This window comes from Agelaius phoeniceus, chromosome 3, assembly GCF_051311805.1.
Source record: "Agelaius phoeniceus isolate bAgePho1 chromosome 3, bAgePho1.hap1, whole genome shotgun sequence".
In the NCBI taxonomy this organism is placed as follows: Eukaryota; Metazoa; Chordata; class Aves; order Passeriformes; family Icteridae; genus Agelaius; species Agelaius phoeniceus.
The window spans coordinates 2744238-2762125 of NC_135267.1; the positions used below are offsets into that span (position 1 = coordinate 2744238).

The 17888-nt window shown below is 40.3% G+C and overlaps 1 protein-coding gene across 5 annotated transcripts in view; it reads left to right on the forward strand.

The window, feature by feature from the left end:
• FZD3 (frizzled class receptor 3) overlaps positions 1–17888 on the forward strand; it is an 83740-nt gene that overhangs the window by 46447 nt on the left and 19405 nt on the right. For all 5 annotated transcript variants that reach the window (XR_013181712.1, XR_013181713.1, XR_013181715.1 and 2 more), the window contains exons 3-4: positions 1975–2171; positions 3977–4994. Coding sequence is in view for 1 of the 5 variants with exons in the window: in XM_077176472.1 (XP_077032587.1) it covers positions 1975–2171; positions 3977–4994 (1215 nt within the window). In the remaining 4 variants the exon portion in view is untranslated. The remainder of the gene's footprint in view (positions 1–1974; positions 2172–3976; positions 4995–17888) is intronic.

Here is a 17888-nt window from a genome sequence, read left to right on the forward strand (position 1 = left end):
TAATGGGCTCTTTTTCTAAAAATTCTGTGTAGAGCAAAGCTGGTGATGCAGCCACTTCTTCCCTTTGAGCTGTGATTTGAAATACAAACCAGGAGAAGTTTTTCCAGTCTGGGGTTTGTTTTATTCCAGAATGGGAAATCCTAATTCCACTCTCAGGGGAATATCATTGATCTTATATTGATACCCAAAGAGATGGTGAGGCTTTGGATGGTGGTGGGTGCCACAGAGATTTGGAGTAAAACATTGATTAATTCTTGGAGAGTTTTAAGGTCAAACCACAAAGCCCGAGAGCAGAATGAACCCACACTGGACATTGACGTGGATTATCACCACGCACCAGCCATAAATCCCTTCCCTCTTTATTGTTCCTTCTTTATCCTCCAGGAATGCTCCAGCCCAGCTGTATTTGCCCGACTCTGACAGATTTTTTCTCAGAGCTTCCCGGGAGTGTCGCTCTCATTGACACCAAACCTGTTATAAAGCACCACAGGAGCACGGGACACTGGTTATTTATTTTGATATTTTGATTTTTTCAGGTTTTGATTTCAGGGTGCTTTCTGATGCTTAGGCAAGAAATGACATCTTGGTTGTGCCTTCGCTGTGATTACAGCCCCGGAAGCTCCGTGGCTGTGTGGGAATTTAAATAACTGGGCAGGCTGGGAATGAGAGACAAATCCACCTTCAGGAGAGAATGGAAATCCACCCCCAGGGGATTTATCCATCGAATTCCCACTGATTTGAATGCAGATGGAGGACATAAATATCCCTTGGGAATATTTTCATTGTCCCCATGGTTCCCTGTCTTCCTAAAACCCCCTGAGTTCCATCCTGGTGATCATTTCTCCCAACGGCCAGAAAGTCGTGGTTACAGTCATGATGAAACAAAAGCGAAATATTCCACCAAAGTGCTGCTTGCAGCTACTGAATTCTCCTTTTTTAAATTTTTTTCTTGCCAGCCCTTCAGATGGAGGACAAAATACCCCTTGGGAATATTTTCATTGTCCTCTGTCTTCCTAAAACCCCCGAGTTCCATCCAGCCAGAAGGTCGCGGTCGCGGTGACGGTCGCGATGAGGCAAAAGCGAAATATTCCACCAAAGTGCTGCTTGCAGCTACTTAATTCTCCTTTTTAAAATTTTTTTCTTGCCAGCCCTTCAGATGGAGGACATAAATGTCCCTTAGGAATATTTTCATTGTCCTCTGTCTTCCTAAAACCCCCGAGTTCCATCCTTGTGGATTTGTGATCATTTCTCCCATCGGCCAGAAGGTCGCGGTTACGGTCGCGATGAGACAAAACCAAAATATTCCACAGCTACTGAATTCTCCATTTTTTTTTTTTTTAATTTTCCGTGCCAGCCCTTCAGATGGAGGACATAAATATCTCTTGGGAATATTTTCATTGTCCCCATGGTCCCCTGTCTTCCTAAAACCCCCCGAGTTCCATCCTGGTGATCATTTCTCCCAATGGCCAGAAAGTCGTGGTTACAGTCATGATGAAACAAAAGCGAAATATTCCACCAAAGTGCTGCTTGCAGCTACTTAATTTTCCTTTTTTAAATTTTTTTTCTTGCCAGCCCTTCAGATGGAGGACATAAATATCCCTTGGGAATATTTTCATTGTCCTCTGTCTTCCTAAAACCCCTGAGTTCCATCCTTGTGATCATTTCTCCCAACACCCAGAAGGTCGCGGTTACAGTCGCGATGAGACAAAACCAAAATATTCCACAGCTACTGAGTTCTCCATTTTTTTTCTTTTTTATTTTCCGTGCCAGCCCTTCAGATGGAGGACATAAATATCTCTTGGGAATATTTTCATTGTCCCCATGGTTCCCTGTCTTCCTAAAACCCCCGAGTTCCATCCAGCCAGAAGGTCGCGGTCGCGGTGACGGTCGCGATGAGGCAAAAGCGAAATATTCCACCAAAGTGCTGCTTGCAGCTACTGAATTCTCTCCTTTTTTTCTTCTTTTTCTTGCCAGCCCTTCCACCCCATGGTGAACCTGGAATGCTCCAGGGATTTCCGGCCCTTCCTGTGCGCCCTGTACGCCCCGGTGTGCATGGAGTACGGGCGGGTGACGCTGCCCTGCCGCCGCCTCTGCCAGCGCGCCCACAGCGAGTGCTCCAAGCTCATGGAGATGTTTGGGGTCTCCTGGCCTGAGGATATGGAGTGCACCAGGTGAGAAAAAGCCTTTTTTTTGTTTATTTCAGGATAAAATTACTCCCATCCCGGATGTTTTATGGCCCATAAAAAACAGGTGTTTAAAACGTTTTCCGTCACATGCGGCGATGTTTTCCTTCCCATTTGCCAGCAGCCTTTCCTGAGGCGGGGAGTGAGTTCCTATTTCTGCCCAAGAGATCAGCTGAAAATTGGCTGGGTTTGATGAGGGGGAAGTCTCAAAGCTGTTGGCAGAGCATGTACCCCTTGCTGAGCTGCAAACAGCTGTGTTCAGCTTTACATTGCACAAACAAATTTATGGAAAAATGATCCAATAGTGATCCAAGCTGTTTGAGACAGAACAGGCATGAAATTAAAAACAGGATCTTCATGCTTTATTGTTTTTTTGTGATTCCAACAGTTAATGAAACTGAGGAGAAGTAACAGGAAGAAATAGTTTCCAGTTGGATTGGAGAGAATGAAAAACAATTAAAATTATTTCAGTTAAAAAAGTCAGAGGATGTTTCTGAGTTACTGGGATTGCTCCAATCTCTCCTTCGAAACTCCAACAGGCCTGAACCTCCAGTCAGAGCTTTATTTACACAAATATCTTCATCATAATTCCTTTTATTAATGCTGGTGTCAACTGCACAAATATCTTCATCATAATTCCATTTATTAATGCTGGTATCAACTACACAAATATCTTCATCATAATTCCATTTATTAATGCTGGTGTCAACTGCACAAATATATTCATCATAATTCCATTTATTAATGCTGGTATGAACTACACAAGTATCTTCATCATAATTCCATTTATGAAAACTGCTGGCAGTGCTGGTTGGAATTTTGGTGTCACCACCTCACTGCCCTGTCTGATGGCAGCGTGTGCAGTTGCTTAGGAAAGGCTTTAAAATGTTTTTTAAATCCTGCTGCCATGGACTTGAATTCACAGATTTCCTGGGATGGATTTTGCATCGTTACCTTAAATTTAAATTTATTCTTAAAGCTCAAATTGGCTCCTCACCTGTTTTATTTTTAAACTTATTTTATAGTTGGAACATTGCTCTGTGGGATGCGCTTGTGACTAAATAGTGCAGAATTTGACAGATTCCCCATTTTTTGGGTTTGGTCTGGTTTCACTCCAGTTGGTTTGCCTGAAGTCACACCTAGAAATCCTGATTCTTGTATCAGGGATGGTGTGGCCAGCAGGAGCAGGGAGACCATCCCTCCCCTGTACCTGGCACTGCTGCGGCCACACCTGCAGTGCCGTGTCCAGTTCTGGCTCTTCAGTTTGGGAAGGACATTGAGGACCTGGGGAGTGTCCAGAGGGGACAACGAGGCTGGAGAGGGGCTGGGAACACAAAGCCTGTGAGGAAGCCCTGAGGGAGCTGGGGGTGCTCAGCCTGGAGAAAAGGAGACTCAGGGGTGACCTCAACACCCTCCACAGCTCCTGAAAGGTGCCTGTGCTCAGCTGGGGCTGGGTTCTGTCTCCAGCAGCGCTGACACAACCAGAGGACACAGCCTCAAGCCGTGCCAAGGGAAATATAGGCTGGATATTGGGAAAAAGTTTTTTACTGAAACAATGATAAAGTTCTGGAATGTTCTGCCCAGGGAGGTGGTGGAGTCACCGTCCCTGGGTGTGTTTAACAAAGCCTGGATGTGGCACTGACTGCCATGATTTGGTTGAGCTGTTAGGACATGGGTTGGACTCAGTGATCTTCAAGGTCTCTTCCAGCCTGAGATTCTGTGAGTTCTGTGTGCAATGAGGCTCCCAGTCCCTATAAATTGTGAGCAGATTCCTTGTAAACTCCTCTTTTTAGGTTCCCAGACTGCGACGAGCCCTACCCTCGCCTGGTTGACCTCAACCTGGCCGGCGAGCCCACGGAGGAGGCGCCGATGGCCGTCCAGAGGGATTACGGCTTCTGGTGTCCCCGGGAGCTGAAAATCGACCCGGAGCTGGGCTACTCCTTCCTCAGGGTCCGGGACTGCTCCCCTCCCTGCCCCAACATGTACTTCCGCCGGGAGGAGCTCTCCTTCGCCCGCTACTTCATCGGCGTCATCTCCATCGTCTGCCTCTCGGCCACCCTGTTCACCTTCCTCACCTTCCTCATCGACGTCACGCGCTTCCGCTACCCGGAGAGGCCCATCATCTTCTACGCCGTCTGCTACATGATGGTGTCCCTCATCTTCTTCATCGGCTTCCTGCTGGAGGACCGGGTGGCCTGCAACGCCTCCAGCCCCTCCCAGTACAAGGCCTCCACGGTGACCCAGGGCTCCCACAACAAGGCCTGCACCATGCTCTTCATGGTGCTCTACTTCTTCACCATGGCCGGCAGCGTCTGGTGGGTCATCCTCACCATCACCTGGTTCCTGGCCGCTGTGCCCAAGTGGGGCAGCGAGGCCATCGAGAAGAAGGCCCTGCTCTTCCACGCCAGCGCCTGGGGCATCCCGGGCACCCTCACCATCATCCTGCTGGCCATGAACAAGATCGAGGGCGACAACATCAGCGGCGTGTGCTTCGTGGGCCTCTACGACGTGGACGCGCTGCGCTACTTCGTGCTGGCGCCCCTCTGCCTCTACGTGGTGGTGGGGGTGTCCCTGCTGCTGGCCGGAATCATCTCCCTCAACCGCGTCCGCATCGAGATCCCGCTGGAGAAGGAGAACCAGGACAAGCTGGTGAAGTTCATGATCCGCATCGGCGTCTTCAGCGTGCTCTACCTCGTGCCCCTGCTGGTGGTCATCGGCTGCTACTTCTACGAGCAGGCCTACCGGGGCGTGTGGGAGACCACGTGGATCCAGGAGCGCTGCCGGGAGTACCACATCCCCTGTCCCTTCCAGGTGAGCAGCACCGCCCCGCTCAACACCACCCTTCCCTTCTCTCGTCCTTTTCTGGCTTTCTGTCATCCTGTTTTGGCTTTCCGTCGTCCTTTTTTGGTTTTCCGTCATCCTTTTTTGGTTTTCCGTCGTCCTTTTTTGCATTTTCACACCTGAAACGTGTCCTGAGAACAAAGAGAATGTACAAGAGTTGGGTTTACCTGGGGGAAAATGGATTCTTGGTGTGCTCCCCCTCTGGAAGGGATGGAGGTGCTGGGCACAGTGATGGTGGTGGTGGGGTCCATGCTGATGGTGGATTTGGAGCAGTGGAATGTGAGCCATGGGCTGACTCCACAGAGCTTTTGGGGCTCTTTGCACTCAAAGCAGATGCTGTGAGACCCACGAAGGTATCTTGAGAACAAAGAGAATGTACCAGAGTTGGGTTTGCCTGGGCGAAAATGGAATCTTGGTGCGCTCCCCCCTCTGGAAGGGGGATGGTGGTGGGAAGGGGTGATGGTGGAAGGGGTGATGGTGGTGAGCACAGTGATGGTGGTGGGCACGATGATGGTGGTGGTGTCCATGCTGATGGTGGATTTGGAGCAGTGGAGTCACTTGGAATGTGAGCCATGAGCTGATTCCACAGAGCTTTTGGGGCTCTTTGCACTCAAAGCAGACGCTGTGAGACCTGCAAAGGTGTCTTGAGAACAAAGAGAATGAACAAGAGTTGGGTTTGCCTGGGGGAAAATGGAATCTTGGTGTGCTCCCCCTCTGGAAGGGATGGAGGTGCTGGGCACGATGATGGTGATGGTGGGGTCCATGCTGATGGTGGATTTGGAGCACTGGGATCACTTGGAATGTGAGCCATGGGTTGATTCCAGAGACCTTTTGGGTCTCTTTGCACTCAAAGCAGACGCTGTGAGACCCGCAAAGGTATCCTGAGAACAAAGAGAATGTACCAGAGTTGGGTTTGCCTGGGGGAAAATGGAATCTTGGTGCGCTCCCCCTCTGGAAGGGATGGAGGTGGTGGGCACAGTGATGATGGTGATGTCCATGATGATGGTGGTGTCCATGATGATGGTGGTGTCCATGCTGATGGTGGATTTGGAGCACTGGGATCACTTGGAATGTGAGCCATGGGTTGATTCCAGAGACCTTTTGGGGCAGTTTCCACTCAAAGGAGATGTTGAGAGTGGAGTTTTCCCTCCTTTGCCTGGGGTTTGTCCCAGGTCCAAGTTCTGGCCATACAAAGGTGCTGTGTCCCCTTCCCTTTGGGAACCTCCCCCAGGCGGCCCCCAGAGCCTCAGGAAGGGCCCTGCGAGCCCCATCCCAACCATCCACGTCTCCTGCTGAAGCAGCTGAGCTCTGGAGGGAGCAGACCTTGGCTCACAAACCAGAAGATGCTGAATTGTTGAGAAGCCCCAGGCAGGAGGGGCTGTGGCCGCCCTTTGGTGCTGAGCAGCTCGGGGGGGTCTCAGAGAGGATTTATGGGGTGGGAAAAGCTTCCTCAGAGTGGGAAGAAATTCCTGCAGGAGGGGTGGAAGCTGAGCTGGGTGGAAGTGGAGAGTTCCTCGTTGAGCTCCTCACTCAAAGCTCTGCTGTTCCTATTAAAAAATAAAAAAGTTGTTGCCATACTGAAATTATTGGTATGGAAGCTGTGCCAGGTGGAAGTGGAGAGTTCCTCGTTGAGTTCCTCACTCGAAGCTCTGCTGTTCCTATTAAAAATTTAAAAAGTTGTTGCCATGTCCAAATTACTGGGATAATTCCTTAGCTTGGATGTTGCTGGGAAATCAGAATTTCCATCAACTCTTGGTGATTTTCCTGGTGTTTCTGGGCTCTGTGGCACCTGCAGAAGATGTAAAGATGTTTTTTTTTTTAAACCAACATCAAGACCAGAGCTTGCTGAGTTTATTTTTGGTCATTGGAAGTTTTGCTGGTGAGGAATTGTGGAGTTTGAACTGATTTTTGTAGTTCTTGTTCATCTGTAGCAATTCTGGGGGCTTTTGGTGGCCTGTGGGTTTCCCATCTCCTCCATCTGTATAAAATCTGATTTAAAGCATCTTCTGAAGAAAACCAGAGCTTGCAGCTCAGCAGCTTCGGGGCTTTTTTGCAAGAAACTGAGATTTATCTGCTGGGTTTAATTGAGTTACCACAGGAACAGCAGCCTCTGAGAGCCCTGAGATCGAATTCTCCACTGCTTTATTCAGATGCAGTTGAAAATAAAGCATTTTATGGATTAATTGCCTGCTTTTGGGCCAAAATGGCAGATTGGTTTTGGAATGACATTCCTTATATATTTTCTGCAAATTATTTTAAAGAAACTTTATTTTTTTTTTTTTTCCCAGAGGGTTTTACAGCAAATTTCTATTTTACGGCTGCGCGCAGAGGGATATTTAAAAATTACCATTTTGGCTCTGAAGCAGTTAAAACACCAGCTGAGTCATCACAGCTCACGTTTTAATGCCATAAAATATCACTTAAAGGTTTGGCTTAGGCTTGAGAATAATCCTTTTATTACCTTTTAACCCTTTCTGGTTCGGGTTTTGGTGGTTTTTTTTTCTCTGTTAGGTTTTATTAAGATGGGACTCTTGCATCCAACGTGGGATCATTTTTACGGCAGGAAATCTGTGGGCGTTTGCAATTTCATTGGTTTGATTGAGTCTTCACTGCTGTGGTTTTAATCTGATGCTTAAAAACAGAGAGAGAAAAAGAAAAAAAGAAATAAAAAAGGGGGACACGTGGCTTTCTCTTGAGTAATTTCCACCAGCCACCGCCTGCCGATGGAAATTCCAATTTAAATATTGAAACAATTGAAACCTAAGCATCTATAAAACCCTCGGGGTTTTGAGGAGGCGAAATTCACAGCGAAAACTTGAAACTCCAGGGCTGGAATAATAAAAACAATGTAGGAAAAAGCTGCTGAAATCCCTGCAGGCCGTTGCTGTAAGGGCCCAGCAGGAGTCAAAAGAACAATAAAGGTTTCATTCACAGCAAATTGGGTCCAAGGGCCTGCAGACCCCAGGGAGTAGCAAAGGGCTTTTTTTCCCTTTTAACCCCTCCATTTGTATTTTTCCCCTCAAAAAAGTTGCCTTTTTTTCCTTTTAACCCCTCCATTTGTATTTTTTCCCCTCAAAAAAGTTGCCTTTTTTTCCCTTTTAACCCCTCCATTTCCTCAAAAAAGTTGCCTTTTTTTTTTTCCCTTTAACACCTCCATTTATATTTTTTCCTCTCAAAAAAAGGTTTGGGTTTTTTTTCCTTTTAACCCCTCCATTTATATTTTTTTCCCCTCAAAAAAGTTGCCTTTTTTTCCCTTTTAACCCCTCCATATCCTCAAAAAAGTTGCCTTTTTTTTTCCCTTTTAATCCCTCCATTTGTATTTTTTCCCCTCAAAATTGTTGCCTTTTTTTCCCTTTTAACCCCTCCATTTATATTTTTTCCCCATCAAAAAAAGGTTTGTTTTTTTTTCCTTTTAACCCCTCCATTTGTATTTTTTCCCCTCAAAAAAAGGTGTGTTTTTTTTAACTCCTCCATTTATATTTTTTCCCCTCAAAAAAGTTGCCTTTTTTTTTCCCTTTTAACCCCTCCATTTATATTTTTTCCCCATCAAAAAAAGGTTTGTTTTTTTTTCCTTTTAACCCCTCCATTTGTATTTTTCCCCCTCAAAAAAAGGTTTGTTTTTTTAACCCCTCCATTTATATTTTTTCCCCTCAAAAAAAGGTTTCGTTTTTTTCCTTTTAATCCCTCCATTTATATTTTTTCCCCTCAAAAAAGTTGCCTTTTTTTTTTCCTTTTAACCCCTCCATTTATATTTTTTTTCCCTCAAAAATGTTGCCTTTTTTTCCCTTTTAACCCCTCCATTTATATTTTTTCCCCTCAAAAAAGTTGCCTTTTTTTCCCTTTTAACCCCTCCATTTGTATTTTTCCCCCTCAAAAAAAGGTTTGTTTTTTTTCCCCTTTTAACCCCTCCATTTATATTTTTTCCCCTCAAAAAAAGGTTTGGTTTTTTTTCCTTTTAACCCCTCCATTTATATTTTTTCCCTTCAAAAAAAGGTTTGGTTTTTTTCCCTTTTAACCCCTCCATTTATATTTTTTTCCCCTTAAAAAAGTTGCCTTTTTTTCCTTTTAACCCCTCCATTTATATTTTTTCCCCTCAAAAAAAGTTGCCTTTTTTTTCCTTTTAACCCCTCCATTTATATTTTTCCCCTCAAAAAAAGGTTTGGTTTTTTTTTTCCCTTCTAACCCCTCCATTTATATTTTTTTCCCCTCAAAAAAAGGTTTGTTTTTTTTAACCCCTCCATTTATATTTTTTCCTCTCAAAAAAAGGTTTGGTTTTTTTTCCTTTTAACCGCTCCATTTATATTTTTTTTCCCTCAAAAAAGTTGCCTTTTTTTTTCCTTTTAACCCCTCCATTTATATTTTTTCCCCCTCAAAAAAGTTGCCTTTTTTTCCCTTTTAACCCCTCCATTTATATTTTTTCCCCTCAGAAATGTTGCCTTTTTTTCCCTTTTAACCCCTCCATTTATATTTTTTCCCCATCAAAAAAAGGTTTGTTTTTTCTTCCTTTTAACCCCTCCATTTATATTTTTTCCCCTCAAAAAAAGGTTTGGTTTTTTTAACCCCTCCATTTATATTTTTTCCCCTCAAAAAAAAGGTTGTTTTTTTTAACCCCTCCATTTATATTTTTTCCCCTCAAAAAAGTTGCCTTTTTTTTCCCTTTTAACCCTTCCATTTATATTTTTTCCCCTCAAAAAAGTTGCCTTTTTTTTCCCTTTTAACCCCTCCATTTATATTTTTTCCCCTCAAAAAAGGTTTGGTTTTTTTCTTTTCCTTTTAACCCCTCCATTTATATTTTTTTCCACTCTTCCCCTATGAAATAATCCAGATTTACAACTGAACCAGATTCCCAAAGCTGGGGGGGGAAATGATTTTATCCTCAGCTCCTGGTGGTGAAATTTATCCTTAGATCGGGGGAAATTGGGAGTTTTGTGGGGAATAGTGGTGAAATGAGAGCATATTTTTATAAAGTTTTAATGTTATTTAATTAATTTCTAATATTTCTGAGAGCAGAGCATCCTGAATGGAAGTGGAGTCGATCCCAGAGTGGATATAGAAAGGTTTTATGGTTCTGGGAATTTTTATTTTATTTTATTTTTTATTTTTATTTTAACCCCAGCAAATCTGAGGTTAAAATTCCACGGGGGTGTGGGAGATGGTGGCACAGGAATTCCTTCTGGAACATTCCCAGAGAGGGGGTGGGAATGGCAGCTGCTCCTGCAGGGTCAGATAAAAACCACAAACTCTGTTGGTTTGGGTGCCTGGAATTAGAAATATTCCCCAAATCGGAAATATTCCCAAATCAGGAATATTCCCAAAGTTAGAAATATTCCTAAAATTAGAAATATTCCCAAGCGGAGGGTTTGGTCAGATAAAAACCAGAAACTGTTTATTTGAGTGCCTGAAATCAGAAATATTTCTGAAATTAGAAATATTCCCAAAATCAGAAATATTCCCAAATTAGAAGCATTCCCAAAATCAGAAATATTCCCCCCAAAAATTAGAAATATTCACAAGCAGAGGGTTTGGTCAGATCAGAACCAGAAACTGTTTGTTTGAGTGCCTGAAATCAGAAATATTTCTGAAATTAGAAATATTCCCAAGCAGAGAGTTTGGTCAGATAAAAGCCAGGAACTGTGTTGATTTGGCTGCCTGGAATCAGAAAAATTCCCAAAATTGGAAATATTTTCAAGCAAAGAGTTTGGTCAGATAAAAAGCAGAAACTGTTTATTTGAGTGCCTGAAATCAGAAATATTTCTGAAATTAGAAATATTCCCAAAATCAGAAATATTCCCAAAATGAGAAATATTCCCAAAATTAGAATATTCCCAAAATTAGAAATACTCCCAAAATTAGAAATATTCCCAAAATTAGAATATTCCCAAAATTAGAAATATTCCCAAGCAGAGAGTTTGGTCAGATAAAAACCAGAAACTCAGTTGATTTGAGTGCCTGAAATCAGAAATATTTCTGAAATTAGAAATATTCCCAAAATCAGAAATATTCCCAAAATTAGAAATATTCCCAAAGTTAGAAATATTCCCAAAATTAGAAATATTCCCAAGCAGAGAGTTTGGTCAGATAAAACCCAGAAACTGTGTTGATTTGGCTGCCTGGAATCAGAAATATTCCCAAAATTGGAAATATTTTCAAGCAAAGAGTTTGGTCGGATAAAAAGCAGAAACTGTTTGTTTGAGTGCCTGAAATCAGAAATATTTCTGAAATGAGAAATATTCCTGAAATTAGAAATATTCCCAAAATTAGAAATATTCCCAAAGTTAGAATATTCCCAAAATTAGAAATACTCCCAAAATTAGAAATATTCCCAAAATTAGAAATATTCCCAAAATGAGAAATATTCCCAGGTGGAGAATTTGGTCAGATAAAAAGCCAGAAACTCAGTTGATTTGGCTGCTTGAAATCAGAAATATTCCAAAATTTGAAATATTTCCAAAATTCAAAATATTCCAAAGTGGAGAGTGGGTTGGATAAGAAGCAGAAACTGCCTGGTTTGGTGCCTGAAATCAGAAATTTGGAAAAATCAGAATAAACTCATTTAAATTCACTTTTTAGATTTTTACCAGCCTTGCTTGGATCGCCGTAATCATCCCAGAAAGAAAATAAAAAAAGAAATTTCTTTTTTTTTGCCCATTTTTTGAGGATTGAATGTAAATAACCACCTAAGATGGGAATTCCTGGAATTTGGGAATTCCATGGGGAGATTATTTCACTTTGCTGCTGATAGAGAGGAATTTTTTTTTTCTGCAGGAATAATGAGCAAAACTCTTTTAAAAATAAATTTCACAGAGTGAAAAAGTAATTTAAAAGTAATTTTAATTTTAAAAGCAATTTTCACTGAGTTCTTTGAAGCAGTTCCTGTGCTTATCTCGAAATCTTCTCTATTTTCCTTCTGATCTCCTCTTTAAAAAAATTAAAACTGCCTTGGTGTTTGGAAGAATTTAATTATTCTGAGCTGGAAGATGATGTAATTGCAAATATCTTTATTTTTATCTGCAACAAAAATAGACAATCCCATTTTCCCCCATTTTTTTTTTCCCTCTCCACTCTGTTTCATTCCATTGCTGTGGGATAAATTTAAATTAAGATTTTTTTTTTTTTCCACCCACTCACTCCCATCCCTGGCTGGTGTTTGTTTAATTTTAATTGAATTATGGGTTTTATTGTTTATTTAATTTAATTTTGTTTAACAATAAAATTTATTCCTGTTAATACTGATTTTTTTAACACAAATTTTAATGCATTATGTGACAACATTGGACCAATGGGTTTTAATATCAAGATTGAAATCCTAATAGGATTAAAATCCTTTCACCTGCTGGTAATTTTAATTCAAGAATTCAGCAGTTTGCTCATCTCCTATTTTCACAAATGTACTTTTTGAGCTGAAAATTGTTCATTTTTTAATTTTACTGTACATTTTCAACATCCTTTTAGCTGTGGCATCCCTGCCCATGGCAGGGTGGAAGGCCATGAATGAAATGGAATTTCAGGGTGGAATTTCTCCATTTTTGTGGACAAAAATTCCATTTTTTCCCCCTGAACTGGAATTTCGGGGTGGAATGTCTCCATTTTTGTGGACAAAAATTCCATTTTTTCCCCCTGAACTGGAATTTCAGGGTGGAATTTCTCCATTTTTGTGGACAAAAATTCCGTTTTTTCCCCCTGAACTGGAATTTCAGGGTGGAATTTCTCCATTTTTGTGGAAAAAAATGCCATTTTTTCCCCCTGAACTGGAATTTCAGGGTGGAATTTCTCCATTTTTTGTGGACAAAAATTCCAATTTTTCCCCCTGAACTGGAATTTCAGGGTGGAATTTCTCCGTTTTTGTGGACAAAAATTCCATTTTTCCCCCTGAACTGGAATTTCAGGGTGGAATTTCTCCATTTTTGTGGACAAAAATTCCAATTTTTCCCCCTGAACTGGAATTTCAGGGTAGAATTTCTCCATTTTTGTGGACAAAAATTCCGTTTTTTCCCCCTGAACTGGAATTTCAGGGTGGAATTTCTCCGTTTTTGTGGACAAAAATTCCAATTTTTCCCCCTGAACTGGAATTTCAGGGTGGAATTTCTCCATTTTTGTGGACAAAAATTCCGTTTTTCCCCCTGAACTGGAATTTCAGGGTGGAATTTCTCCATTTTTGTGGACAAAAATTCCATTTTTTCCCCCTGAACTGGAATTTTGGGGTGGAATTTCTCCATTTTTGTGGACAAAAATTCCGTTTTTTCCCCTGAACTGGAATTTCAGGGTGGAATTTCTCCATTTTTGTGGACAAAAATTCCGTTTTTTCCCCTGAACTGGAATTTCAGGGTGGAATTTCTCCATTTTTGTGGACAAAAATTCCATTTTTTCCCCTGAACTGGAATTTCAGGGTGGAATTTCTCCGTTTTTGTGGACAAAAATTCCATTTTTCCCCCATGTTAACTGCAGACCAAACTGTGAGTGTAACCCTGGATCTCAGAGCAACGACAGTGATGGAAACAATTCTGCCATCGAGGGTGCCCCATCAGATTCCCTCTGCTCTTCCCATTTTCAACAAAAGCAAATGGGATAATTTGTTTTCAACAAAACAGTGGGATAAAATTTGAATTTCATTGCTTTTTAAGCAAAACAAGCAGGATTTTAATAATGATAATTTACTTTACAGTGATAAATCTTACCATGCTAACTGGAAAACAAATTGTGAGTGTAACCCTGGATCCCAGGGCAACGACAGTGATGGAAAGGATTCTGAAATCTTTCCCGTTTTCAACAAGAGCATCGGTTAATTTGAATTTCATTGCTTTTTATCCTGAGGGAAATATCAAATTATTGCTGTCGTTTCCCCAGAGGAGGAGCACAGGTGCTTTGCCTGGGTTTTCCCCACACACACACACACCCAGCCCGTGCTCATTAATTTGTGCTCTCACACGTGGGAAGAGTTGGGAAAAAGCAGCTGTGATTGATCATTTTGGGGGCAGGAGGGGAAGATATTCAGGAATTTTTAGATAAGCATGGAAATGAGCCGTGTGCCCGCAGAGCAGCCTCGTTTTTCCCTGGAGAAGGGTGGGAAATTGGTGTTTTTAACCTTTCCTTTGAGCACCTGCCCGCCCCGCGTTCCCTTGCCGCTGCCGCATTTCCTGAAAAATCCCCTTTGCCCGGGATTCTCCTCCTGGGGAGCCTCAGAGAAAAAGGAAAATGAGATTATCTCATCTGTTCCTCCTGGGTTTCGCTGCTTTGGAATGTGGTTGGGAGATTGTTTATCCAGCAGGTGAATTGGTTTTATTTAATGAGCAATCACAGGCAGGCTGTGTCAAGGAGTCAGGGGTTTTAATTGTCATCATTTGTAGCTTTCTGTCTGTGTCCTCCCTCTGGTTTTAGTATAGCGTAATGTAATATAATGTAATGTAATGTAATGTAATGTAATATAATATAATATAATATAATATAATATAATATAATATAATATAATATAATATAATATAATAGAAATAATACAATATATAATATATATACACTATAATGTAATATGCTATACTATACTATACTATAATATAATATAATTAACATAATATATAATATATATAATGTAATGTAATATAATATAATACAATATAATAAAATGCATTATGATATACTATAATATAATATCCTATAATATCCTATAATGTACTATAATATACTATAATATAATAAAATATATAATATATATAACAAATATAATATATATAATAATATATAATAGTATATTATATATAATATATAATTTATAATATAATATAATGTAAATAATATAATATATGATATATATAATGTAATGTATTAGGATATAATATAATATAAGTAACAGAAATAATGGAAATAATACAATATATAATATATATACACTATAATGTAATATACTATACTATACTATAATATAATATAATTAACATAATATATAATATATATAATGTAATGTAATATAATATAATACAATATAATAAAATGTATTATGATATACTATAATATAATATCCTATAATATCCTATAATGTACTATAATATACTATAATATAATAAAATATATAATATATATAACAAATATAATATATAAAATAATATATAATAATATATAATATATAATATATAATTTATACTATAATATAATGTAAATAATATATGATATATATAATGTAATGTATTAGGATATAATATAATATAATATAAGTAATAGAAATAATTGAAATAATACAATATATAATATATATACACTATAATGTAATATACTATACTATAATATAATAAAATATAATAAAATATATATTATATAATAAATATAATATATATAATAATATATAATAATATATAATTATATATAATAATATATAATAATTAATATAATATAATATAATATAATATAATATAATATAATATAATATAATGTAAATAACATAATATATAATATATATAATGTAATGTATTATGATATAATATAATTATATATAATATAATATTATTTTATGGTATTATAATACATAATTATAATATAATACCATAAAGTAATATAACACCATAAAATAACATAATACAATACCATAAAATAATAAATTAGCCCTTTAAGAACGCGGAGTCAGATTCACAATTTTCCTCCCAATTCCACATTTGCTGGGGATTCTTGGCCTCGCTGCGGGAGAGGCGTCTGTGCAGCAGCCCCGCGGGAGGGAGGGGCTGCAGAAATGCCTTTATTCAATCAGGGATCCTTGAGTCTGACAGAACTCCTGGGATGTGTCTGAGCGGCTCCGAGCGCCGCGCCCGCATCCCAAATTCTGCGTTTCCTCCTTTTCCTCAGAGCCGATGGCTCTGGGAGCCCGGATCCGCAGGGAAATCCTTCCCTGGCGTGGAGTCCCCAGAGAAAGAAAGAAATTCCCAAAGGAAGAATGGAATTGACAAAGAATGGAGTTCCCAAAGAAAGAATGGAGTTCCCAAAGAAAGACTGGAATTGCCAAAGGAAGTATGGAATTGCCAAAGAATGGAATTCCTAAAGAATGGAATTCCCAAAGAATGGAGTTCCCAAAGGAAGGAATTCCTAAAGAATGGAATTCCCAAAGGAAAAATGGAATTCCTAAAGAATGGAGTTCCCAAAGAATGGAGTTCCCAAAGTAAGAATGGAATTCCCAAAGTAAGAATGGAATTCCCAAAGGAAGAATGGAATTGCCAAAGAAAGAATGGAATTGCCAAAGAATGGAATTCCCAGAGGAAGAATGGAATTCCCAAGGAATGGAGTTCCCAAAGAAAGAATGGAATTCCCAGAGAATGGAATTCCTAAAGAATGGAATTCCCAAAGGAAAAATGGAATTCATAAAGAATGGAGCTCCCAAAGAAAGAATGGAATTCCTAAAGAATGGAATTCCCAAAGGCAGAATGGAATTCCTAAAGAATGGAATTCCCAAAGAATGGAGTTCCCAAAGAAAGAATGGAATTCCCAAAGGAAGAATCGAATTCCCAAAGGACGGAGTTCCCAGAGAATTGAATTCCCAAATGAAGAATGGAATTCCCAGAGAATGGAATTCCCAGAGAAAGAATGGAATTCCCAAAGGCAGAATGGAGTTCCCAAAGGAAGAATGGAATTCCCAAAGAATGGAATTCCTAAAGAATGGAATTGCCAAAGGAAGAATGGAATTCCAAGAGAATGGAATTCCCAGAGAATGGAATTGCCAAAGGAAGAATGGAATTGCCAAAGATTGGAATTGCCAAAGATTGGAATTCCCAAAGGAAGGAATTCCCAAAGAAAGAATGGAATTCCCAAAGAATGGAATTCCTAAAGAATGGAATTCCCAAAGGAAGAATGGAATTGCCAAAGAATGGAATTCCCAAAGAAAGGATGGAATTCCTAAAGAATGGAATTGCCAAAGAAAGAATGGAATTCCCAGAGAATGGAATTCCCAAAGGACGGAATTCCCAGAGAATGGAATTCCCAAAGGAAGAATGGAATTCCCAGAGAATGGAATTCCCAAAGGACGGAATTCCCAAAGGAAGGAATTCCCAAAGAAAGAATGGAATTCCCAAAGAATGGAATTCCTAAAGAATGGAGTTCCCAAAGGAAGAATGGAATTGCCAAAGAATGGAATTCCCAAAGAAAGGATGGAATTCCTAAAGAATGGAATTCCCAAAGGAAGAATGGAATTCCCAGAGAATGGAGTTCCCAAAGAATGGAATTCCCAAAGGATGGAATTCCCAAAGGAAGAATGGAATTCCCAGAGAATGGAATTCCCAAAGGACGGAATTCCCAAAGGACGGAATTCCCAGAGAATTCCTGGCTGCTCCATCCCTGGCAGTGTCCAAGGCTGGCCTGGAGCAGTCAGGGATGGTGGGAGGTGTCATGGTTGGAACTGGAAGAGCTTCCCGGTCTTTTTCAACCCAAAAATTCGGAAAATCCGTGAAATTTCCAAATTCTCTTGCTCCTGGAGTGCACAAGCACCTTTCACATTCCCAGGAATGCCGTCGGGTCCGGAGGGAAACACAAAACCACCGCCAGAATTCTCCTTTTTCTGGGGAAATTCTCATTTCTGAGGACACGGCCCCGGGGCCTTGCACTCCCTGACACCGAACAGCAGCTCCTGGCGTTCAGAACAAACAGGGTTTTATCTAAAAAATAAGAAATTATCCCATTTTTAATGCCCAGAGGAGATCTCAGTCTGGATTTGAGCTTTTCCAGTGTGAAAAGTGAATTTTGGGACAGGATTATTGAGCTGATCTCAGTCTGGATTTGAGCGTTTCCAGTGTGAAAAGGGAATTTTGGGACAGGGTTATTGAGCTGATCTCAGTCTGGATTTGAGCTTTTCCAGTGTGAAAAGGGAATTTTGGGATTATTGAGCTGATCTCAGTCTGG